Here is a 27952-nt window from a genome sequence, read left to right as displayed (position 1 = left end):
TTATCCCATCTGGACCCAGAGACTTTTTGTTATTTAGTTTTCTTAAAATCTCATATTTCTGTTGGTGACAGGGATTTGTTATTAGATTGGAGTGAGGCATTTTGAGTTATTTTATGCACTTGGGTGTGAATTTTACTTATGAAATTTATATCTGTATTGATATAATTGGGGCTACATTGTTTTTCTAAACTGTCAGCAAATGCTTCAGCAAAAGCTGAAGCATTTGCTGACAATTTTGTCATTGTAGAAAACATTAGATTCCCCTTGGATTGGAGGAAATGTAAAACTCTTTGAACGGAGTGATTTCATCATTTTCCATATTGATTGATTCTCTGTGTTTAATTGGTGAATTTTGTTATTCCAGAGTTGGTTACAGTGGTCCTTTAGGGCATATCGAGCCTGGTTTGTTGCTCTATTGACTGCTTGTTTATCTGCTGGGTCCATTGCTCTCCTTTATTTTCTTCTTAATCTGTTTTTCTCTTGGATAAGACGTTTTATATCCTCTGGGAGTTTATTTGCTTTTTCTATATCTTCGACAGATGTTCTATGCGGTATTGGACCAAAGTTTTCCTGGAAAGTTGAGGGAAGTTGTTTCCAATTTATAAATGTGGTGGTGTTTTCTGTTAAATCTTGTATGGTGCCTAGTTGTAATATGATGGGGTTATGATCAGAACTTAAGTCGTTGATTGCTTGTATCTGATAGCTGTGCGCTATGTTTTTTAATGTAGCTATATCTAGTACATCAGGTCAGTGGGTCCTATTACTGTTATATTTCTTGAAGTGGTGTAAGAGTTGAGTATTCTTCCGTTAATATTTGAGTTTCTGCTGTTCCAGACTGAATGTTTGGCATTAAAATCTCCGGCTATAATCACTGCTCTGCCTGTATTTAGTATCACATCTAAGTCAGATTCAAGGAGTTTTTTATTTGGGGGGTTGTAGACTACATATATTGTAATGCTGCTTGTATTTTCCATATGTATTTCTATTCCTGTAGTTTCCATGTGTTCTATTTGGGGTTCGGCAATTGAATTATGTTTTATGTTTCTTTTTTTTCTTTTCACAAAGATGGCAGTGCCTCCACCTCTAGCAAAGCATCTGTCTGTACAGTAAGTGCTATAACCGGTGATTTTGATTTTGTCACTTGGACGAAGATGTGTTTCATTTATGAGGATGATGTCTGCTTGGGTTTCTGCTGCAAACTCCTGCAGCTCCTGTAATTTGATAGATAAACCATTTGCGTTCCATGAAACAATTTGTAACGATTTCGGTTTTCTTTTAGACTTATCCATTAAGAATTTCCATAAAGATTGATTGTATGCACCTTAAGATGATATCCTTGGCTTCCTGAGTTGGGTTGGTTTGTCGGGGTTCAGCAAGCATTTCACCTAAGTGGCTTGTTATGTTCAGTAGGATAGGTTTGTTGGTTTGCTGTGACTGATTTGGTTTTGGGTCTTTTTGGAAGGTTGATCTTGTAACTTCAGCATACAATCTTCTATCCATTGTGGAGACTATGGTTTGATGGGAGGACGTGTGTTCTTGAAGAGGTTTACTGGATTTGAGTTATATCTTTTGGTTTTGGGGAAATTCTATACAGCCCCTATAGTTTGCAGGACGTGGTCCTCCGCAGTTTGCACACTTTGCTGGAAGCATGCGGGGTTTATGGCATTCATTTGATGCATGTTTGCCACCACATTTCACGCAACAAAATTCAGCCTTGCAGCATCATTGTGCGTGCCTAATCTTCCGACATCTATGACACTGGGTTGTAGTTGATTTATGTTTCAATGCCTCAACTTTTATGACTAGATCACATATGGTTTGGAGATTGTATATATGTTTTTGGTCTTTGCTTATTTCCACCAGAATTAGGGAATAGGGTGTTTTATCAGCTCTCCGCATTCGGCTGACTTTAATTGGGCTAAATCCCTTAAATTGGCGGTCTGCAGTGAGGTCTTCTATTTGTAATGTTTCAGTAACTCCCCTTAATACTACTTTTAAGTTTTTCTCACTGTTGAGTGCAAAAGTGTGGTATGGCAGGTTGTTGTTGTCTAGAAGTTTGGTTATTTTTCTGTAGTCTGATGACGTTTTAGGCTGTATGCGTATCCCTTCTGTGTTTGTGGCTTTCATGAAGGTGATATCTGAAGATTTCAGTGCGGATGCAACAGACATCCAGTGCTCCTTGGCCCTTAGGATGACTGGGGGTATCCTTTCTTTAAGTTCATTATCTGGTTCTATCTCTGCTGTTTTGGGTGTATCTGCAATACAGGATATTTTCCTTTTCTTTTTGACTGTTTGGAATTCTGTGTTGGTTTCCAAAAACTGCAGAGTATTATCTAACGATGCAGCATCCTCTATATTCATGGAGTGTCTTAATTCTGGTTCAGTCAACATACTTCCATCATTTAAATCATCCATCCTATCCTCTGTGACTTCTGTTTGGGAGGGGAATGTATCTAACAGCTTTACTTTCCCTGGCCAGTTGTCGCTCAATAGTTTTCCTAATCTTAGAAATTCTCTGTAAACTTCTTCGAATATGCTTTCATTGAGGGGTTTTGACATGTCTGATAGGAGGTAATAACTCTGTTAGAATAAAGTTTGAGAAATGGGTTCTAGAGCCGAATGTAAATATCCCGTAGATAAAATCGATCTACCAGCATAGGTAGCAAAATTTTGTACTTAAAAGTTTTCTGAACAAAATTATTACTAAATAATTTTTAATTAATAATTTAAATAATTACTAACCTAACCTAACCAAAACTCAAGACATCATTCGTCAAACTAAATGATATTACATTCACTAGGCTTTATACGACTCAGCTAATCCTAATCTTAACTCCTAATCTGCGATAGCTACCTGGAATCAAAACTGAAATCATCTTATCGTAATCACAACACTAAAAAGCGAACCGCCATCTTTCTCACTCTTAATCCATAACCAGATACCAAGGTTGAAGTAATGCAGAAATTATATATTTCCTGTATACAAGGAGTGAAAAGGCATAACACCTTATTATTAAAATACTCTGGATTAGAACTTGTTGTTGAAAGTTTTGTTCATTTGTTTATGAATAAGATTAAAGATACCATGAAATTATATTCTTGTTTAATCCTTTAACCAAGTATAAGCAAACAAAGTTTTTGCACAGGAAGTATCTTCATACTAGGCTACTTGTCTATAGAGGCTAGTGACTACACATTAATTGCCTTAGTATCTCATGATGCAAAGCACATCCTTTCAAGTGTGTACCTGAGAAGTCAGGTCCTTTCCAATATAGATTGAACAACAATGGCCCAAGGACTGATCCATGGGGTACACCACTGGTTACCTTAAATTTGCTGATTAAAACCCTTCTGATACCAGTTTGTTAGCCACCTACTTATCCAAGTCAATAGTTTATATTCTGATCCCATACCTTCAATTTATGCAACAGCCTTTCATGTAGATATCTTATCAAAATGCCTTAGCAAAGTCCAACAGTCATAGTGTATGCATTATTTTTTATTGAACTTAGCCCCAACATTATTATGAAATTGGGTGAATTGCTTACACATGACTTCTGTTTAGTAAACCCATGCTCATACATAACCTCCTTTTATTAAACCCATGCTGTTACTTGCAAAGTATAGTTTGTCTGTCATCCCATTTCATTGTATGTGACTTCATACCATCTTCTAACTCTTTACCACCACTCCAGAAATTCTGATATATTGGTAGTTAGATTCATCAGTTTTTGTACTACCCTTATGTAGTTGGATTGTCGTACATTCTTTTTATTTCTATGAAAAGAATGTATGACAATCAAATTCTTATCTAGGTTATGCAACAGCTCTCTAGAACTTTGTTCTCCTTCCCCCCCCCGTCTCTCTCTTTATTGAATGTAGTTGTGGCACTGCATTATGTTGTGCACACTGGGTTAAGAGATCTTAGTGAAGTGAACACCCATTATTTGAATGGTTGTATCTGCTTCTGACATGAGGCCATCTGCATTCAGTAAGTTATTCTTCCACATTCATTCTTTCTTTTACTTACACAAGACAGGATATTTAGTGGGGTGTTGCTACAGACCCAGGAATACAGAGGGTGGGGACCAGGAAATGTTTAGACAGTTGAGTTTGGCAAGTGCAAGAAGAATGATTGTTATGAGAGATTTTAACTACAGTAGTATAAACTGGAAAGAGGAAGATGCATGTAGCAATAAGGGAATAGAATTTCTAGAATTCTTGAGGGATCAATGTCTTAGGCAACATGTAATAATAGAGGGAACAAGAGGTTCAAGAGTTTTGGATTTGGTTATAGCATCAGAAGAGTTGATAATAACTGAGATGATATCTCTCCCACCAGTTGAAGAGAGTGACCATATGGTTTTGACTTGGAAAATGAATAGACATGCAGGAGTATCAAAGAGGCTGCAATGTATGTGGAATTATAAGGCAGGTCATTATAATAGTCTTAGCAATGGTAAGTTGTATATCACGACTGAACAAGAGGACACAATTTGGAGTAAAGTGGATGACAAAAAACAATATTAAACAGGAATTGCATGCGAAAAAGAGGCTGTAGAAGAGATATAAGGAGACAGGAGAAGAGAAGATGCATGAAGAGTATAAGACACAGGCCAGAAGAGTGACTAGTATGGTAAGGAAGACGAAACTGGAATATGAGAGGAGATTAGCCCTAAGATCCAAAGAAAATCCTAGGGAATTTTTTAGGTATGTGGCCAATAGGAGGAGAAATGATTGTGGAAGAATGATATTGTGGGATAAAAATGGGAATGGGGTGACTGATGCAGTGGACATAGTAGAATTGATCAATGAACACTTTATTGGAGTATTTCATCCTGGAGGAGTCAGTTTTAATGCTAGAGGGACAGGGCATGTTCAAGGTTTAGAGGTACAGGAGGAGAGTGTGTTTCAAATACTGAGTACTCTGGATGTCAGTAAAGCTGTGGGACTGGATGGTATTTCACCACGAGTTTTGAGAGAATGTGATAGGGAACTGAAAGCGCCTTTGACCTGGCTTTTCAATGAAAGTCTGGCTGCTGGAAAGGTGCCCATGGAATGGAAGGAAGGTATGATAGTGCCATTGCATAAGGGCGGTAGCAGACTGGACTTGTCTAATTATAGACCAGTTTGTGTGTCATCAGTAGTTAGTAAGATCTTGGAGAAAGTAGTGAAGGACCGTATACAGCATTGGGCAGATGAGGGTAATGTTATTTGTGAGAGTCAACATGGATTTGTGAAGGGGCGCTCTTGTTTTAGCAATATGCTAGCCTTTTATGATAAAGTTCATTGCCATTTTCTTAGACTTAGGAAGGCATTTGACAGGGTGCCACGTGATAAGCTGATATTTAAATTGCAGCACATGAGTCTGGAGGTCAGATTGGTCAACTGGATTCAGGATTGGTTGTCTGATAGGTATCAGAGAGTTGTGTATGGTGGGGCAGTTTCAAGGAAGCAGAGGGTTACAAGTGGGGTCCCACAGGACTCAGTACTGGGACTTATATTGTTTAACCTTTATATCAATGACATTATCAGTGGATTGAAAGTGGATATTCAGTTGTTTGCAGATGATGATGATGCGAAGCTGGAAGGATTATTAGTAATAGTGCAGATGCGGCAGCCCTGCAAGAGGATTTGAATAAGCTAGATATATGGGCAAATGAATGGGGGTGTCAGTTTAATGCAGCAAAATGTAACGTCTTGAGGTTTGAGAGACATCGATGGGACACTGCATACTCTGTGGGAGGAGTTATACTGGAGGAAGTAGGGGAGACAAAAGATCTAGGGTTGATGATTGATAGAAACCTGAAATTTAGGGGACATATTGCAAAGGTGGCGAAGGTAACACAGAGGATTGCTGCAATAATGAGAAGGACACCGACCTGCAGAGATAAAACAGTTATCATTCCGTTGTATAAGACCCTGATCAGACCACACTTGGAGTATTGTTCTCAGATTTGGTCCCCAGGATTTGAAGGGGATAAATTAACTGTGGAAAGGGTACAAAGGCAGATAACAAAGATGATTTCAGGACTGTAACAATGATAGTTATGAGGATCGGCTGAGGGAATGTGGACTGCAGAGTTTGTTGGATAGAAGAAGGAGAGGTGATATGATTGAGACTTTTAAACTGTTGAGAGGTGGTTACAGGGTTGACACTGGGGAGTTCTTTCGCTTGGTTGAACAGCGGGAAGGAGTGATGACAAGAGGCCATCCCTGGAAGTTATGAAAGGAAACTGTGAGCAAGAGGGTGAGGAGTGGTTTCTTTGCATGGAAGGTGGTTGAACCATGGAATGCATTGCCTGATGGAGTGGTGAGAGCAAGAACGGTCAATGAGTTCAAGGAGTGGTATGATAGACTTTGTGTTTCTTAGGTGGGGGGGGGGCCTCCCCTCGATGAGTCTTGATAAACTTTGTGTTTCTTAGGAAGGACCTCCCACGATTAGTCTTTTGGCTCCATGGAGGCCTGAATAATAATAATTACAGAATAAAATTATATTGTGTTGTCTTAAGCCTGTGGATCCAGTTACTTTTCATTCTGACTTCACTTTCCATACAATACTCATAACTTTTCTTCTGTGCTGTATATATTTCATAGCTCCTTTTATCCTTATTCTCATGATATTCCTCCACTTCATCATTTTGTTTGGATTTTTTGCTTAATAAGGTTGCACATTCGTTTCACTTCCACCCTATATGTTCTTTGAACTTCAGGGACACATTCATATACTACATCATTTAAGCATGTTTTCAAAACTTCCCCCTGCATTCCTTTCCATTCAATAGCCTGAACTTAGTATTGAACTGAACTTTCCTAATATTTATGAAATTAACAATTTCATGAATTCCTGAAACTTCCAAGAATTCAAAAGAAAGTTCTGTAATTGTGAAATGATGATTCTCACGAATTTTCTTGTTCACTGTTCCCACCAATTCGTCTGTTACCACACAGTTGGCCAGCCACTGCGATCTTCATCATGAACATTGTTGCACCATTCTTTAAACAAATGACACCATTGCCTAACTTTACTGTCATCACTCATTACATTAGGTCCACAGAAATTCACCTGACACAGTCATTGGTGAATTTCTGCAGCACTACTGTTTTCTGCCAACAAAAACCATATCACACCACGAACCTTGCAACTGGCAAAATTTTTTTAATCAGAGCAAGCACTCATTATAAATTATTTGTAGAAGACAACAAATGATAATGCAACAAAAGTAAAATGGTCAACAGTAGTTAATGAGTCACTCTATGCTGCCACACATGCATGACCCTGTCCCATATCTTATTTGGTTGCAAATTCTGGATGCGTCTTGTAAAAGAGCTGCTTTCCTATTTAATCCTACAGCCTTATTTGCATTGAGATTTATTTAATATCCTGAGTACTTCCAGTTCATAAACTTTATTCTCATATCAGTTCCTTTCACATCTGTCACAGCAGTTTATATTCTTCCTTGGAGGATAAACCCTTGCAAATTTGTTACTCAGCAACTTAGCTGTTTTGTCTGTTTCTGTCACCTTGCTATCATCACTCATTTATTTATTTTTCTGCCCCATTAGACTGCCCCAAATTTGGAAGCATACATTTTAAGATCATCAGCCCAATGGCCAAGACAATCCAATTTAGTACACTAGGGGGCACCATTTAGGACTCTAGGCCAAACTTCTGTTGCTTGCCTTTATTCAGCCTCATTTGCTCAGTGTTAGTGTCTGCATGTACATATCAGTTTTTTTTTTTTTTTTATAATCCCCCATGATAATGACAGTGCTGCATTGCTGAAATATAGGAAGGTATTAAGTAAAGTTTTATAATTAGTATACATTGTCATTTTCTGAAAGATTAAAAGCTATTACTAAATTTCAGTACCATAACCCCCCCCCCACACACACACACTTTTTTAACTGAAAATTTAGTGTTTTTCAACCTCCTAAGTCAACACTGCATGGTCACTTTCTGCAGATGAAGACCACTTGGGTTATGGATAGATCTTCTGATTCTATGGCCAGATCCAGCATTATCAGACCCCCAAGTCCATACTATTTTAAGTAATTACTTCATGGCTAAAAATTTCTACCTCTTTATCACTATGTGATCTTTCCTGCTTCCAACTTATGTCTCATTGGTTGAAGTCCCATAATAATTGCTTGATATTCTCAGTGAACAGTACTTTCTTTGAGACCTAAATTCACAATCTATTTAAATGCATTCCGTCAGTATTATCTGTCAGGATCTTATGCTTTGTCCTGTGAAGGCCTCTACGTAAGCATGCTATTTCTTTCATGAGGTCTCCTTCAACCACTGTACTTTCATCAACAGTATCGCTGACACATTTTCCCAACTTTTATCCATATTCTTTACTTCAATGTCAGTTATTTTACTCTAACTTCCACATATCTTTCACCTTTCATGATGAATACATGTGACACACACTGCATCAAACAAAATATAATAATTGTCAAGCATAATTTATGTTAAGCACACTAATGGAAACCAATCCAGACTAAACTATAGCCTGATATTAGGAATGCTGGGCTTGATAAAAGTAGTGAAACAGATACATTGCATAACAGAATTCAGTAGTACGGTATTAATTCTAATCCTTAATTTATTTTAATTAGGCTAAGTAGCTATGAATTGTATAATATTGATCTGTTATTATTTCTGATACACAGAGTAAAGACATATGCATATTAGATTAAAAAATGATATTTCTTAGATGAGCAGAAGAAGGAATTTTAAGTTATTAATTTCAGCCTTCTGTTAGTTCATCAAGGGTGGCAACAGCATGAATTCATATTTATACTTGAATATAAATGTAAACACTACCAAATGTGTTCTAGATCAGTTTTATCAGTTTTTTTGAAGAAAAATATATGTTTTTTGAAGAAAAAACTGGAGCACCTACAGGAAAATAAAGCCCATAGCTACAGTCTCATACATACTAACTCAGTACTGAAAAAAAAAGTAGTTAATAGTAGGTTAACCATATACTGATTAATCACCACTCTGGCCAAACCAATATCCAGACCAAAATTCACCATCAGCATAGGATGGCCTGTATATATTCACTCACATTATCTTCTCTCATTCATTCATTTCTGAACCTATTTTTTTTTATTAATTTTCCCTCGCACATTTATACACAGACAAAAGATACCAATACATCTTTGACACTGCCGTATTATATAATCATTATACATAAATTTTAATTCATTAATTCATCTATTTAGCCATTACACTGGTTTTATCTTGCAGTTACATATATTTACTGCTCTTATAACCTACTGATGAAAGCTATTTCGCGTGTTTTCTACCCAACAGCAAAAAATGAACTTCATATATTTGTTCTTACTCTCTTCGTTCTCTTTTTATTATTCTCTAGTAGAGCCTTGTTAGCAAAATGCAGCAACTTTTTGCTATCTTATATACACACACACACACACACACACACACACACACACACACACACACACACACACACTCTGAATGAACTTATAAACTTCAGTTAAATCTCCTCTCTATATCCTGGTTGATAATTTCATCAGATTACAATTAAACAACTGATTCTCATAATTATCATGATCATGATACAGTCCCTCTGCACATTTAGTCGATCTTGGTATTTTTTCTTGCCATCCATTAAAAATCTTGGCAAGTAAAGCTGGTAGCCAAAAATCCATTATTGGTTTCATAAAGACTTATACAATAGTATTATTACTTCCTTTCTTTTATAAGAAGCTTCTTTTAATTAATGCTACAATCTAATGACCTTTACTAGTTGTCTTATGATTCTTGAGTTTAAATTCCCTAACAACCAAAATATCTAAATCTTTGTATGCATTAACTCTATTTTCTAAGCCTTTTCCATTCAAGTTATATATACAGGGTGTTCGGGATAAATTTGACAGTTTCGTAAGGAAAAAGAAAATCTTCTTTGTATCTATTAAATTTAATGAATTGACAAAAAAACATTACAGGCAGAGTTAATTACAATACTATCAACAAGATTTACTCAAAATAACCACCATTAGCATTGATCACAGCTTCAATTCTGCTTCGGAACCTCGAACAAGCTGATGCTACAGTCTCCCTGGGAAGGGCCGCAAAAACTGTTTTAATTTTATCCATTAACTGGGCTTTTGTATTACTGGAAGTGCGATTGGTGTCTTTTTCAACTGCGCCCCATACAAAATAATCCATGGGGTTAAGGTCTGGGGAGTTTGGAGGCCAAACATTTGGACTGGTGAAGTCGTAGAAATTTTCAGACAACCATTTTTGACTTTTCCCAGAGATGTGGCAAGGGGCCGAATCCTGCTCCCATACATACGGCCTACCATTGGCTACCCTTGTTATCCAGGGCTTGACTACAGTTAGCAACTCCACGAACAAAGCCCGAATTCCAATGTCAGGGTTCTTCAACACCTGTTCCTGCAGATTTGCGAGGAATTCTGCTGTACGAACGCAATCAGATCGTCTGCTAGGGATCTTTCTTCTTGCTACATCCTCATAGTCACCATTGCAAGTCTCTAGTTCATGCCTGATTGTTTTTACTGTATTCAGGGAGCATTGGGCAGCAGTCGTAATATCCTTATTTTGATGGCGGGCACGAATCATCATGATACAAGTTATTCTCTTCCATGATTCAGGTGGGTTCCAGCTATCCATCCTTTCTGACATCTTGTATATGAATGAAGAAGGGTCCAAACTTTTAAATGAAGAGAAGTGTGTGTTAATACATGTAACTTACGGAAAAATATAATTAATTATAAATATGTCAAATTTATCCCGAACACCCTGTATATATATATTTATTTATTTATTTTTTTTTTTTTTTTTTTGAGAATCCATCCATGAGAGGTTGGTCAACCTGTTCTTACCGAACTGAATGTAATCGTCTTTTGTTCACATTAAATTTTAAACCTAACTTCTGTGGTTGCTCTTCCAGCCACAGAAGAGCAATTTTAATAAAACTGCTCTCTCTCTCTCTCTCTCTCTCTCTCTCTCTCTTTGCAAGAAAGAGAGAGAGATTTTGTTTAATATTTTAACTTAAATCATTTATAAATATATTAAACCTCAAAAAAAAAATCTAAAAAAAAATATATATATATACAATAGATGCCTGCATATCCTACCCTCTTATAGGTCATATTTCATTACTACAAAAACAGTGATAACAAAACAATTTGCAACATTATGTAAATAAAGTTGGCAACTAAACTCTTCTGATTTTTTTGCCAACTAAAAATTATCACTCGTCACAGACAAGCAGGTGAGCACCCCCCCCTGTGGGTGGGTGGGTAGGTGGAGAGAAAAGAGAACCATATGTCAACAAAACATTTGCATTTTATACTCTGCAATGAAATAATAATTTTCATTTCTGAATTTCTAAATCAGATTTATTCAGAAATTTATCTCCATTGATAAGTATGGTTAAGGAGTACTAGGATTAGTTTCTATATTTGCAGTGTGATTTCTTCAAAATATAGTAGTTTTCTCTTTGATTAAAGGGTTTCATGCTTCTTGATTCTTGATCAAGCATGTGAAATGTAAGGTTATATATAAATTCATACTTCCTCAGCAGTTTCAAGCTGTGTGTACTTTTGTTAGCAGCATGCCTGATCAGACAGACAGACAGATACTAGCTAGCTATTATACATAGAAATGTGGGGCTCACTTCATGATGATATTGAGGTAAGATGTTTAATTTTCTGAGAGATGATGCAAGTAATAATAGTTTGGGTTGAAAATGTCTCAGCTGCAGAAAATTTTATTTCTAGATAGTTTTTATGATTTAAAAAAGAAAGAAAGAAAAATATTCCTTTACAAATTTATTTACTAATCCTTAGTATTTTCTGCTTGATCTCTTGTATCATTTAGCACAGTTTAATCATATTAATTTTTGATTTCTTTATAACAAATGAATAAATTCCACTTATAAAGTGAAAAAATTTAACTAATAATAATATAAGTTAATGTTGTTGTTTTTTTTAGTTTTTTTCCCTTTCATATTTATGGTATAATTTTTAACTTAAATTTTCAGCCTTCCAAAGATGATCTTGATAAAGATGAAAATTTACCACTCATAGAAAATCTTCAAGAAGCTGGTGCCTCTGTAAAGGTGTGCATGTTATGTAATATTATTGGTTCTTAAATTAAGATTTATTTTTCTTATTAAATTGAACTTAGAAGGAATTCTGGTATTTCATTTCTAATTTCTTTATATATTTTTTCTTATTCCATTTTTTAGGTACAGTCTGTTCTTGTTATAATAAACTCCTGAGGACCACAGAAGTTGTAACTAATAATTTGCTATAGTGAATTTCTTTTAGCATAATGCTCAGGATTTTGTTGTTTTTTTTCTTTTTCAGTAGTTTGTTATAGTGAGCAAACTTGTTATAACAGTGTTTGCTATGTTAAAGCAAATATATGAACAGCAGAAAGAAAGAGCTGGTTAACAGTGCTGTAGCTCAGCTTAAAGGTAGCAAACACTCACATTTTAAAGAAATATTTTAATTTTGCTAGAAAATAAGTGCAAAAATTAAACTCCAACTTTATCTAATAATTTATATGTGCTACTCTTTTCGTGATAACATTAATTCACTTAGCCATGGACTCTACCAATGTAGAACACATATTTTTCTTTTTTCTGCATCTCGAAACCATACCTTTATAATGGATTGTATTGTTATCCTTTGTATCACAATTTAATTTTCCAAGTCTAACTCTAACTGTGGCCGTCAATTTTTCTATTGGGTTAGTGTCGAGAGAGTTACCTGGCCACTGAAGCAATTGGATGTTGTGATTTTTGAGGAATTCTTTCACTTGTAAAGTTTTGGCATGGAGTGAAGATCTTGTTGGAAGATGAGTTCTTTTTCTTTCTAGATCTGTGTAACCACTCTTTTCTCCAATATTTTTATGTATTGGTTGTAAAATTTGATGCAGTAGAAGTTCATAATTTTTTTTGGCATTGACTTTTACAGAGGTCATGTATATTGTAAATATAATAAAACTACACATTGCCATACTGATTGTAAACCCATAAGGATATCTGGCAAAAGGAGTAACACTGAATTGTTCATAAAAATAGTAAAGTAGTATAAATATTCAAGATTGTGCACTTTATGTAAATCCAGGAGTGATATTGTAAAAATAGCCTAGTGTTGAAATAGTTCTACCTCAAGTAAAAAGGATTACAGTGGATTATGTCTGCGACTTGAAAGCGAACATAGTGCTGAAGGTCATTCGAACAAGGAAGTTTTCCTCCTACACTCAAGGTCAAGACCTCTGATGTCAGAGTGATTGCGGGATGTTTGGGAGTCTCTGACCCTGAAACACAGAACTCCAAAAAGACAGTATATAGGAGGCCTTAAGAATGAGGCTCTTGCTCTTTCTCGTAGTCCTCTAGCTGCAGTGTGTAGTCCCAGTTCGATTCGTCAGTAGGCAACCAATGGGAAACAGGGAGCCCTGGAGAAGCATTGAAAGTTTCCATGATGTGTAGCAAGTAAGGGAACTTGCCTCATGCACTGAAAGCAGGACGCCTTCGTTCGACCTAGTTCTATCGCGAAGATGTGCCACTACCCCCCCCCCCCAAGTGAATTATGGAAGGATGGCTACCGAGCACTGAACAAGGAAATCCAGTACACAGAATGGATTGGAGGAATCGGCAGTAACAGCCAAGGATCTGATGTGCTGATAGGACTGTATGTGTCACTAAGGACCTTTGAGTAATTTCTTATATTAATAGTTAAGTGCAGGAGGATAATAACTGTGACTCCACTTGGACATAAGGTTACTAGGCTAATAATATTGTCGCAGATAGCAAGATTTGAAATCGAAATATTAGCATAACATAAGTCAGGAATAGTGTCAGCAAGAATTGTAGAATAAGAGAATCTCCTCTCACTGTAACTCGTAAAAATTAATAATGTTAGACAGTAATTGAAATTCAAGATAAAATTAAGAAAGAAGTTATATGAAAAGTGTATAATAGTGTAGAATTACTTTACGTTACAATAAATGTGTTTTGTTTGCTAGAGACTATCACCTGATCTTTGTACAATGCACTGCCTCACAAAAAAAAAAAAAAAGAACTCCGAACCTGTATGCTAAGAATTTGGGGAATTGCCATGACTGTTAATTAAGCCCACAATTAGAATTAGCTATATTCCACAGGTGGTGCAGTCATAAATAAAATAAATTTTCCTGATTTCTTTTAGCATAGGAGGTAGATATCTGCATTCATGAATTGGCCTCGTTCACAGGCATATTCACCAGCAGCGTCACTGTTTTGTAGGGACCTTAAAGTTTAAATGGTAGGAAAAAAAAAAGGGGATAGAAGAATTAATTTAGGAAGAGACACCAACTTAACTAAGTACACGTGGTGTAACAATTAATCATCATATAGCAAAGGTGCAATCTAAGAAATAAAAGAAAGACCACATGATACACAAATAACTAAAGGGCACAGAACAAGGGGGGAAAGCAAATAAAGCAAGTAAAAACACAATAAGATAACATGGTCATCATACCATCATTAGGCACAAGTGATCATGGACCATCATGTGTAAAACAACTCCCAGAACATCTTTTAAATTGGGTGTTAAGGAACTTGTTGAAGGTGGATGGGAGAAGTCTTCTCAGCTGCTGATTTGCGAACATAGGGTACTCGCTCTTACTGGACAAAGAATTTTTCCTATCTGAAAATATGACCTTCTTCCACTTCTCAACAGTCCTATTTTTGTACACTTTTGTCCACTGGAGTCTCTTTTTCTGCATAACCTTCATCAACAGTTGTTTCTTTTTTGGTCTGTGGGCGGTCCTCCCTGTCTCCAACAATCTTCAAGAGACTACCATGTTAGAAACATTAATCCCACTAGCTACCAAGTCTCTATTTAAGTCTACAGCAGACAATCTTTGATTCATTTTGCTTTTCCTAACTAGTAAATGATCTTGAGTTAGGTAGTTTCATTTTTTGCCCACATTTTCCTTTTCTGTCAGGAGAAAAGTTACCTGTCTCCCTAAACTTCTTTAAAATTGCATTAACAGTACCCAAACAAACACCACACTCATTGGCAATTTGTCTTTGAGTCATGGATGTGAGCTTAGAAAGTACATATTTTTGAGCGCTTTCTTGGAAATGTATCCATTTTATATTTACACAAAATGAATAAAACACTATGAATTTCAACTTGTTTACAATATTAAAAATGCACAACATTATTAATAAACATTGTAGAGACAGTTAAAACATGCAGCAGCCAACCAAAATCGTGAACCAAAAATAATAAACCAAAACCAAAATTATTGAGAACTGCAACAGATACCAAACCCAAACCAAAAACTTGACAAAAATTCCGCTTGTTCGGATTAATTTGTTCGCTGCTGTATTTACATTCATTTCTCAGTATGATATACACCATTATTGTAAAGTCATTGTAACAAGATAGAAATAAGACCTAGCTAAATTCCCAAAGCATTAATGCTATTCAAAAAGAGGAATTTGCTGTAAACAGCCTTTCATGGTGATGCTACACTTAAAGTATATAAATATGTATGATTCTTAGATATTGCTAGAGATAATCTTGAATCAATCACTCAAAAATCTTACTGTATCTTATTGTTTTCCTCCAGAATATTCAAATGCAAACAAATATTGGGCACAACACTCTTTTTTTACAGTCATTTGGAAGAATGCAAAGGTTAATGCATTCTTCCCTGCTATTCATGTAAATATCAGAGTAAGAAAAATTTTGTACTACACAAATACTCAACATGATAAGAACAGATCTGTAGCTGATGATCCATGCTTGGCCGAGTCATACAGAAAGAAGACAGTTTGATTCTTTCTTTCGTGCTTACATGGTATCCGAATACATTACAAAACTTATGGATACAACTACCATGTTAGCGTAAAACTTTAGTTTAATATAAACCAAAATATACACATGACATTTCAACCTTCACATTAAGGTCATCTTCTGGAGTATACGTACATATATAAAAGAAACAAGCTGCACTACAAGGCATGCTAAAGTTACTGATCAACCGTTAAAACTATTTGCCTGACCTCTGATGCTACAAAAAAAAAAAAAAAACCTCACTACATCAAAGCTAGAGTCCTGTTATTATCTATTAGGTTACAAAGTTAAATTAAGCTGGAGAGTAGCATGTTCATAATAGAAGATAATAGAAAAATAAATAAACAGAAAATAAAATTACTTATATAAGTATACATATAAATTGCAACTGGTATGGATAGTGGCCAATAAAAAATGAAAATTGCTTAGTCCTAAAGTCAGGGTTTGCTGGAAACTAAGTGGGCTGAATGTGTGCCATCCAAATTCTTGGGATTTTTAAGCACCCATTATTATTATTAAGATTAGAGAGGTTAATCAAAATTTCACAGGCTTCTTTAAGTTTCCATTCATACCAAGTTTTTGTTTGATGCAAAGAATAAGTACTTTTCCAATCAATTCAATGTAGAGTATTAAGAGCATGATGTGAGGAGCCTGCTTCACCAAAATTATTATATTTATTGTGTTATTTGTGTTCTTTTTTACAGATAGGGATTGTATGTCTTGTTTCCCCAATATAAAGTAAAGAAAAATTTGTGCAACAGATGCAATAAACTCCAGGGTGTGCATTGGGGGAAGATGATCCTTAGAGGTGTTGAATATGTATTTTAATTTTAAAGGTGGTTTAAAAGTGGCACTAAGATTATAATGATGTAGGATTCTATTAAATTTTTCTGATAATGCTTTAATGTATGGGAGTGTTATGGTTTTACTGTAATCTTTTTGATAAAATTTTATGGAGAATTTTATTAATAGTATTTTTGCTATATCCATTATTTATAAATGTATTGCTAATAATTTTTAATTCTTGTTTAAGAGCTTGTTCATTACAGCAAATTGTTATAGTGCTGTTTTTTTGAGGGTGTTGATGACTCCAAATTTTTGTGAAGCATGGTGATATGAGTTAGCATGTATATATTGGCTGGTATGTGTAGTCTTACTGTAAACAGACAGTGAAGGATAGACTGCCTGAGGGAAGACATGTGACTAGTGTATCCATGAACGGGAGTGTCGCTACTAATTTCTTGGCTAGTTGATAAATTAGCATCAACACTCAAGGAGTTGGTAGGTCATTCCCCCCTCCTATATAAAGAACACACAACACTTCATAAACAAAATTAAAAACATAACACTCGGCAAAGATGATTTATTAGTCAGTTTTGACGTTTCTGCCCTTTTCATAAATGTCCCAATCAGTGACACAATTCTTCTTCTACAGAACAGATTTTCACCCAATATTACGGCTCTCTTTGTCTACGTACTATGTTCTGGTTACTTCGTGTACCTTCTTTTTGCAGGTAAAATAAATTTTACCTACAAAAAGAAGGTACGGCCATGGGCTCACCATCACCCCTCCCCCCCCAGTTGCTAATTTTTCTATGGAAGCTTTTGAGCAACGTGCTCTTGATTCCTTTACTCTAAAACCTACAGTTTGGCTTAGATACGTTGATGTTTTCGTTATCTGGCCACACGGCCACCAAACGTTAAACACATTCCTTAACCACCTGAACAAACAACATGAGCGTATACAATTTACTATTGAAATTGAAAATCAGAACTCGCTCCCTTTCCTGGATACACTAGTCACACGTCTTCCCTCGGGCAGTCTATCCTTCACTGTTTACCATAAGCCTACACACACATACACACACACCGACCAATATATACATGCTAACTCATATCACCACACTTCACAAAAATTTGGAGTCATCAACACCCTCAAAAACAGAACTATGAAAATTTGCTCTGATGAACAAGCTCTTAAACAAGAATTAAAAATTATTAGCAATACATTTATAAAAAACAGATATATCCAAATTACTATTAATAAAATTCTTCATAAAACTTTATCAAAAAGTAATATAGATTACAGTAAAACCATAACACTCCCATACATTAAGGGTTATCAGAAAAAATTAATAGACTCCTACATCATTATAATCTTAATGCCACTTTTAAACCACCTTTAAAGTTAAAAAGCATATTCAACACCTTTAAGGATCCTCTTCCCCCCATTGGCACACCCTTGAGTTTATTGCATCTATTGCACCTGTAACTTACCTTATATTGAGGAAACAGGACATACAATCCCTATCAATCAAAAAGAAAACAAATGATGCATTAAATATAATAATCTTGGTGAAGCAGTCCTCTCAGATCATGCTCTTAACACCCTACATTGAATTGATTGGAAAAGTACTCCTTCTTTGCATCATACAAAAACTTGGTATGAACGGAAATTTAAAGAACCCTGTGAAATTTTGATTAACCACCCTAATCTTAATGGGGGCTTAAAAATCCCAAGAATTTGGATGGCACACATTCAGCCCACTTAGTTTCCAGCAAACCCTGACTTTAGAACACTAAGCAATTTTCATTTGTTATTGGCCACTATCCACACCAGTTGCAATTTATATGCATATTTATATCATCATCAAATTCCTGACATGTACCCTCAAGGGGTGTACAGGATATGATAGTACCACATGAAAAATTTACATCGTTACCATCTACAATTTACAAGTTCCTATCTACAATTTTCCTCCAAAACATTCTGCTACTTGTCAAGACTCCAATATTATCAGATCTTATATTTATATCGTCTAAGGCACTTTGTACTGTATCAATCCACCTATATCTTGGTTTTCCTTTGGGTCGTTTTCTTGCCAATCTGGCAGAGAACACTTGTTTTGCTAATCTTTCCTCGCCCATTCTGTTTAAGCCATACCACCTGAGATTAGCTCTGCTAATGCATTCTTGGATGCTGACAATGTCACATACTTTCCTAATATCCTCGTTTTTAATATGATATTGCCATTGATGCCAATATTGATGAGTAAAAATCGTGCCTAAGTAGCTGAAATGTTTTACTTGTTCCACAGGTTCCCCTTTTACAACACAGTTGACATTTTCAACAATTCTACCTATTTTCATTGTCTTTGTCTTTTAATGCTGACCTTCATACCATATCTATTACAACAGTTATTCAATTTAGTCAGGTAATCTTGCAAACTTGTAGTGGATTTATTTAGAAATATAACATCGTCCGCATAAAGCAAAGAGCTGACATCAACATCTCCAATTCTGATATCATGTTTAATACTGCTTTCCTTCATAATGAATAACAAAGGGATAATGTGCATCCTTGTCTCACACCAGATTTAACATTAAACCATCTTCCTGTACTTCCTTCAATTCTAACTGCTGACTTACAACTCAAATACAGACTAAGTATTGCTTAATATAATGCCCCATCGACACCATATAACTGTAGCATATTGAATAGCTTCTCTCTCTCTTGGCACCATGTCTTATGCCTTTTCCAGATTGACAAAACTTGCAAATCTTTGTTATATTCCCATGATTTCTCGACTATTTGTCGTAAAGTGAAGAGCTGATCCTGACAGCCTCTGTTTGGCCTGAATCCAGCTTGTTCTTCACCAAGCTTTTCTTCCACAATTCTTCTCAACTGTTTCTCAAGTATACTTGCATAGATCTTGCCAGGAACACTCAGTAGGGAAATACCTCTGTAATTCTCACATTCAGTTTTATTTAACTTTTTTATATATGGGTACTATGAGAGCTCTACTCCAATCATCAGGAATTCATTCCTCTGTCCAGTCTTTCTGAACAATGCATGCAGTGCAGCCACTGTAAGACTTTTATACCACCATTCTTCAGCATTTCTGGTCGAATATCATCTACTCCTGCTGCCTTTCCACATTTCAAGCCTTTGATAGCTTTTTCTACTTAAAGTATGGATATGTATTCCTGATTGTATGCCTGTTGAGTGTTTTTTACCACTGTGCTGTCATCACTGCTTGTTTCATTTAGCAATTTTTCGAAGTAATTACTCCATACTTCAAGGATATGTTTTTCTCCTGTTTTCATGTCACCTTTATCATCTCTAACTCCTTTTACAGCACTCTTTCCTCCATTTTCTAAGCCTCTTCAAAAACCTCCAGAATATCTTACCACCTTCTTGATATTTATTTTCTATGTTCTTGCCAAAGTCCTCCAATGACTTTTTGTTTAGCTAGTTTTATACAGTGTTTCGCTTTCTTACATTTGTCTCTATATTCTCTAAGAGCAAAAGCTGACTTATTTGCCACGGACTTTTGATATGCTTTCTTCTTTTCCTTCACTGCCTCTGTAACTTCCTGTGTTCACCATGAAGTTCTGATTGTTCTATCCTTGCAGACAACCTCACCACATGTCTCTCTGGCTGAATCAATCAAGGTTTTTCTTCAAGGCTTGCCACTGAATCTCCATGGTTTGGTTCCTCTTCTCAAACTCTTTCATTTTTTCTTGAATAATCTTTGTGTATTTTAGTCTACAGTTCACATCTGAGAGCTGCTCAACTTTTATTCGCTTTAAAACTTTCTTATATGTTATTCTTTTCAATATGAAATTCAATTTTATCCTGCTCAAGACTACATAGTGATCACTTCCAATTTCAAATCCTCTGTACACTCTGGTGTCCTGCACCAGGGAGAAAACATCACTATTAACAATAACATAGTCAATGAGACTTTTCTTATTCCCTGTCTCTTCTCTCCATGTGAATTTGTGCACATTTTTATGTGGGAACATTGTGTTAGTAATTACCAGTCCATGTCCTGAGAAGAAATCCAACAGGTATTTCTATTATTATTAGCTTGGCTCTTTTCTCCAAATTTTCCTAAAATATTTTTATATTTTGAATATAGGAAATGATGGTATAACATGGTCTACTTATATAAGTAATTTTATTTTCTGTTTATTTATTTATCTGTTATTTTCTGTATGAACATGCTACTCTCCAGCTTAATTTAACTTTGTAACCTAATAGATAATAATAACAGGACTCTAGCTTTGATATAGTGAGTTTTTTTTTTTTTTTTTTTCCTTAGCACCGGAGGTCAGGCAAATAGTTTTAACAGTTGATCAATAACTTTAGCATGCCTTGTAGATTGTAGTGAAGCTTATTTCTTTGTATGTGTGTATATATATATATATGTATGTATACTCCAGAAGATGACCTTAATGTGGAAGTCAGAACGTCAAGTGTATATTTTGGTTTATATTAAACTAAAGTTTTACTCTAACACAGTAGTTGTATCCATAATTTTCATAATGTAAGACAGTTTGATAGTAAAGTGATGCCACAGAAAAAACAGTTTACAACAATACTTAGGGATTTGGTAATCCCTTCAACAACTCCAAATACTCTCCAGCTTCAGGAATTGCTATACTGCCATGAAATGAGCAAAAGGAACAAATTGTCCATGTTTTGATTTCAGTATTTTGTGAGGAAAGCAGTATTTTTGCTAGTTATGCAGAACTGGTTTTGAGACCTAAAATTATTTATTTAATTTTTGTGTATCTTATAAAAGTGCAAATTTTTAGTGGAACCTTCAAAACTATTACTCTCCATTATAACAAACTATTCTTAGATCCTGCAAACTTTTCTGTATCGTATGTGTTGACTGCATGTAACATGCACATGTTAGGTACTGTAAATCTGGTACCATCTTACTCTCATTTCAATGCTAGATCAAATTCCATTGTTTTTTATTTCTGCATTAGAACCTTATATTGCTAATTATCAGCAAAACATCATTGTTTTCCATTGTTTATCCTTATGGGGACATTATAACACTGACTACTTGTATATGAAATGACTTCTGCATTACTTCAACCTTGGTATCACTTCTGGGTCTGGCTCCAACTGATGAGACCTCAATAAAGGTTGAAACTGGTCTGGATAGTGACCCCTTCCCATAATGCATAGCATTGTCTGGTATACAGATAGAATGCTATACAGATATACATGTCTGTAAAAATATATGCTTTGCATTATGGGATACTAAGTGATGTAAAGCCATTAGCCTCTATATATAAGTTGCCAAGTCGTGAAGTTATTTCACACACAGAATTTGTTTGCTTACACTTGGATAAAGGATTAAATCAAGAATATAATTTCTTGGCATCTTTAATTATAGTGTAACCAGTGGAAAAACTTTGAACAATATTTAAATTTTGTCTCAGATTTTATTTTTCTTGTTATAAAGATGAGTAGCTATGTGGAAAGAGTTTTATTCCCCTTTCTACATTGTTTCTCATGATTCTTTCTAAAAGTAATTATATGTATTCCTGATTGAATTCCTCTTGGATAATTTCTGCCATTGTTGTATTATTTTGTTACCTCATTTAATATTCAAAGTGATTCCTTCAGTAGACTTCAGCTTTTATATTCCATTATGATCTTTGCTTCCTTTTCTAGTACTTTTCCTCCATCTCTAACCTTTCTTACTTTGTAGCCTGCAAATAAAATTTTCCCACTTAATGATATTTATTATCTATATATTTTTTTCAAAATCTCATGACTTTTGTTTAACTTCTTTTATATAAAATTTAATTTTCCTACATTTTTCTCTGTATTCTTAAAGAGCACACACCGACTTGGTAGGTAGAAACTTTCATATGATCTTTTCTTTTCATTGACCACTGCTTTAACTCTTTGTATCTATTATAGTTCATATTTTTCTACTTTGTGAAGATAATTTCACCATATGCTTTCCTTGCTGAGACAGTTAATGTTTTTTCAGATTTTGTCACTCATTCTGGTTTAGTTTTTCAAACCCTTTAATCTACCCCCATCTCAAATAATGTTTATATAGTGGAGTCTATAGCTTTCATCAGACAATTTGATTCATATCAAAACTTCAGTACATATTTTTTTCATCAATGGGATGCTCATTTATATTTCTTATCTTGGTTATTTCCTATTTTAAATCTTTTGCCAATTTTCATAGGTTGCCTTTTTTTATTGCTAAGTTTCTCATTGAATTTGCCATCAATGGCAGATTCAATATGAAAATCACTTTTTGATCATGGAACATGATGGCTATCAATAATAACATAATTGATAAGACTTTCTGTACTCTCTCTCTCTCTGTGCATGTTAGAGAGAGAAAGAGGTCTCCATATGAATTTATGCACATTTTTATATTGAAACACAGTTATATGTATTACATGTTTCACTGTGTTTAGTAATTATTAGTCCATGTCCTGACCAGAAATTTTGCAGGTACTTGCCATTATTGTGACCTGTCCTTCAGATTTTTCAAAATATTTGTATATTGTACCTTTGTACAGTAGACTAAGTCTGAATATGAAAAGAAACTGGCTTTTCATGCCAATGACAACCCCAAAAGAATGCTGTCATTATGGTGAAAGTTGAAAAAGAATGATTATGAAAAAATAACCCTGCAGGATACAAATAGTATGTGGGTGGTAGCAAGTCTAAATTATTGACAAACAGGAGCTGATGCTCCTTGACAAGGCTGGTTTACTTCATCTTACCATTAGACTAGCAAATCTGTTTTTGGAGAGACAGGTAGTTCAAGCAGTCCCATGAATGTAGAGAGCTATTATCCATAAACCTTTGTGAACAATAAAAGTTAATAGATGGACCAAGATATTTTTATTTATTATTTTTTTCATATCAATCTCAGGTAGATTGCAGGACCTATAGCACAGGACCTATAGACTTTGTGTACAGACAAGAAAGACTTCCCCTACACTCCACTCTACTTGAACTTCCTCCAAGCATAACCTGGTAGAGTAAATGGCAGCAGGATCTAGCAGATTGGAAACCCTTCCCTGATGTGTTACCATTAAGTTTGGTTCCATGTACTTTCTGGTTTTCTCAGGCTGCAAGTTGCTTTACTATTTATCTCAAGTGGGCAAAGTTTGGGATTTCTACATTGAGTTAAGCATGACTGCATGGCTGTCACTCACATCACTGAGACAGAAACTGGAAACCTTGCTCTAGGAACCAAACATTGCAGGAACCACACACGCGCGCGCACACACACACATACACACACACACACACACACAAGAAAGAGTTGCAAAACCTGGACCATGGAACAATGGAAATCAATCCTGTAGTGCACAGTGAGTCACCCTATATGCTTCTCTAGTCTGATTGGAGACATTTTGTTATAGTGGATATACAGAGAACACACATATATATATATATTTTAAATCGGTGTTGACTCAGTAGTCAAGTTCAGAGGTGGTACCATAATGTGGGACTGCTTTTCACAGTACATATACCCCCCCCTCTCTCTCTCCCCCTCCCCCCCCCTCTCCTGCTGCTCCCCCCACTTCCCTTTCTAATATTCATTTTTGTGCTAAAAAAAACATGGTCAGCTTTTACTGAGTAGTTAATTCCTCCTTCTTTTCCTTCATTTCCAGACTGTTTTTTCTTTTTTTGTCTCCAATCTTTTCTTGTATCACTTTTAGAATTTTAACTGTTTCCTGCTAGAATTGTCTAACAGAGCATCAAATGCTCTTTGGTACCAACAGAGCCACAACTATTATATGTACTTTTAGTTTATGTAGTTCCAAAATTGAACTATCTGCTTTGACTGAATAATCTGAAATAAATTGTAAAATATTGTTTTTATGTTATCACTTTGACAGGGACAATTGTTTTATTAGTTAATGATAGAATATTCTTTCATGGAAGTATAATATGGTATGTACCATAGACAAACCTGGTGTAATGTTTATATAGTCTGAAAGAAAATAATAAAGATGTACTATCATTGTCAGGATAAATAATTTAATTAATAAAGCTTTATTTTTTATAGCACCCTTGGATCAGAAGTTTTTTTTGATTTCAGCTTTTTTTTAAATTAAAAAATTAATGAAAAACGATCACATATATAGGTCTTATTGCCTGTTCTTTGTTGTATTTTTTGCAATTAATTACAATCTTTGAAATTTGAAATTACAATCTTTGAAATATAATGTCTAAATTGTAGATGGTGATGAATGAATGTGATATTAATGATAAATAAAATAGTGAAATAGAACTCCATTGAATCTTAAAAATTTCAAACCTGAGATAAAAGCATGAGAGTCTAAAATTGTAAACATGATTAAATGATATGAACTAAGAATAAATTTGGTAATGAATGATGTGATGTTAATAATAAATGGCACTATAAAATTGTAAAGATTAAAAGTCAAAATACACTAAAATACTAAAAATTTGGAACTTTCAACCAAAAAAAAAACTAATGTAAAGGCCTCAGAAGTAGAAATATAAAATATATGATTTAAAGATGAAATCTATTTACAGGGTGAAGTAAGGCCATTTGAGGAATGCTGTCATCAAGATAAAGAAACAATGTTTTGGTGCACATTACATAGGCTGTCATTCACGTAAAAGCATTTTGATTGTGGAAGGTTTTTCATAATATAATGTAGGGGGTGGTGGACACCGATGGTGTTGCAATGCATTTTTATTGCTGTGGCTTCTGATATTCTTAATTTTCATTTTCATGAAAGTTAAGAATGGTTACTTTTTCTATTTATGGAGTATGATTGCTTTCAACTGCATGTTGAACAAAATTAAAGGATGTTAGTAAATCTAAAATGTTTTGTTTTTCCACAATATACAGGACTTTGTCAACATAATGTCCGTAAAAAGAAATGCCATGTGAAAGTGTTGAGAGTAATAAGCTTAACTCCAAATTGGCCAGAAATGAACTATGCCTATCCCAAACACTTTTAATATGCAAGTTTGACAGCTAAAATAACAGTTGTCAATTCTTTTAAGAAAATAAATATTTCTTGTCATAAAATTTTGAAATTTCCAAACATATAAAATATACACAAAGCTATAAAACATATATTTAAACATTCCAATTATAATGAGTTACTCTAAATTATCAAATCAATTAAAAATAACAGAAAAGCAAACAGCCCATGAAATTCTACTGTCAAATGTTGTTTATCACTTCCCTTGTCAATAAAACTGCACAGGTCCGTGATCATATCACTTCATTCCTGCTTGCATGAACATTATTATGATTGTTGTGTATACCTATTACCTGATTTTTTCCAAAAGAAAATCAAAAATAAAAATAAACAACCAAACCCAAAAAGCTATAACCACAGAAATAGCAGCACATGCAGTTGAACACAGTTGCATTCCACAAGTAAAAAATTAACCATTATTAACTTTCAAAAAAAAATTAAACAAAATTAACATCAGAAGCCATAGTGATAAAAATGCACTTCAGCACTGTCAGTATCCACCATCCGTACATTATATCTGAGGATTGGTAGCTCTCTAATGAAAAATCTTTCACCAGTCAAAATGCTTTTAGATCACTGACACAGCCTACACAACGTGCACTACGAAATTTTGTTTCTTTATTCTGATGACAGCTTTACTTTACCCTGTAAATGGATTTCATCTTTAAATTATATTTTTTACTTCTACTTCTGAAGTCTTTACATTAGTACCCCCCCCCTTTTACCATCCTTTATGGTTTAAAGCTCCAAATTTTTAGTCTTTTAATGTATTTTGACTTTTAATCTTTACAAATTTTATGGTGCTATTTATTATTAACATCACGTCATTTATTACCAAATTTATTCTTGGATCATATTGTATCTTTTGATCATATCCTTTAATCATTTTTACACTTTTAGACTCTTATTTATATCTCAGGTTTTAGATTTTTTTCAGATTCAATCGAAATTTTCTCACTATTTTACTTATTGTTAATATAATATTCATTTATTACCATCTACAATTTTGACATCAAGTTTTTAAAGATTATAATTGCCAAAAATCACAGCAAAGGTAGGAGGAAATAATACATATACGAGGGTTAAAGGAATGCGGAGAACCGACCAGGGCTTCTGACATAATGTCCAATCCTCACCTTCTTGTGGTGCACCCTGTTGGGTAGCTACCTGGATGCTGAACAAATGAGGATGGGTATCTACCTGGCAATTTGGGATTTAGCTGACCAAATTGTATTCTTATTGACTTAAACCAGTATACAAAATGATGGTACAACATGACAAAATTTCATGCCGACTGGGGCATCGCCCCGTTGTTTTTGCCAGGGAACCAGGATGAACAGCAAATCTGAAAACACACCCCAACTCAACATCATCAGAGTTAAAGATCTGTACTATCAACATAAGAAGCCTGAATAGCAAAGAAATGGAGCTAGCTGAGGAATTAGATAAGTACCAGATCGACATAATAGGGATGACTGAAACAAAAAAGACAAAAACTAGTGAGATCTTTCTGAGCAACAAATACAAAATTTTATATTCAGGCAATGACAATCAAGGAAAAGAAGGCGTAGCCATAGTATTCAATACTAAATATGAGGCCAATCTTCTTGAATGGCAGGCAGTCTCAAGTAGAGTGATGTGGGCAAATATGAGAATGGGGAACTGGACAATGAGACTTATTTGTGCCTAGGGTCCCATAGAAGGTTCTACTAAGATAGAAGGGGAGGAATTTTTTGAGGCTCTAGAGAAAGCTACTGACAAAATGAAAAAGGAAAAGTTGGTCCTTGTTGGGGATCAATAGCAGAGTAGGAAGTGATTGTCAGACATACAAAAATATTTTGGGAAACTTTGGAGAAAAGAGCAAAGCTAACAATAATGACAAATATCTGTTGGATTTCTGCTCAGGACATGGACTGGTTATTACTAACACCATGTTCCAACATAAAAATGTGCACAAATTCACATGGAGAGAAGAGGCAAGGAATAGGAAAAGTCTCATTGACTATGTTATTGTTGATAGTGATGTTTTCTCCCTGGTGCAGGACACCAGAGTGTACAGAGGATTTGAAATTGGAAGTGATCACTATTTAGTCTTGAGCAGGATAAAATTGAATTTCGTATCAAAAAGAATAACATGTAAGAAAGTTTTAAAGGGAATAAAAGTTGAGCAGCTCTCAGATGTGAACTGTAGACTAAAATACACAAAGATTATTGAAGAAAAAATGAAAGAGTTTGAGAACAAGAACGAAACCTTGGAGATTCATTTGCAAAC

At 34.9% G+C, this 27952-nt stretch overlaps 1 protein-coding gene across 3 annotated transcripts in view; it reads left to right on the top strand.

Annotated features, from left to right (window-relative positions):
• Positions 1–27952, top strand: part of LOC150105593 (S1 RNA-binding domain-containing protein 1) — a 425600-nt gene that overhangs the window by 18042 nt on the left and 379606 nt on the right. For all 3 annotated transcript variants that reach the window (XM_090394265.1, XM_090394266.1, XM_090394264.1), the window contains one exon: positions 12048–12125. In XM_090394265.1, coding sequence (XP_090250391.1) covers positions 12048–12125 — 78 coding nt within the window. The remainder of the gene's footprint in view (positions 1–12047; positions 12126–27952) is intronic.

This window comes from Typopeltis vanoorti, chromosome 6 (genome assembly GCF_054136105.1).
Source record: "Typopeltis vanoorti isolate ZY-2024b chromosome 6, IOZ_Tvanoo_1.0, whole genome shotgun sequence".
Taxonomy (NCBI): Eukaryota; Metazoa; Arthropoda; class Arachnida; order Uropygi; family Thelyphonidae; genus Typopeltis; species Typopeltis vanoorti.
This window is presented reverse-complemented; position numbering and strand designations above follow the sequence as displayed.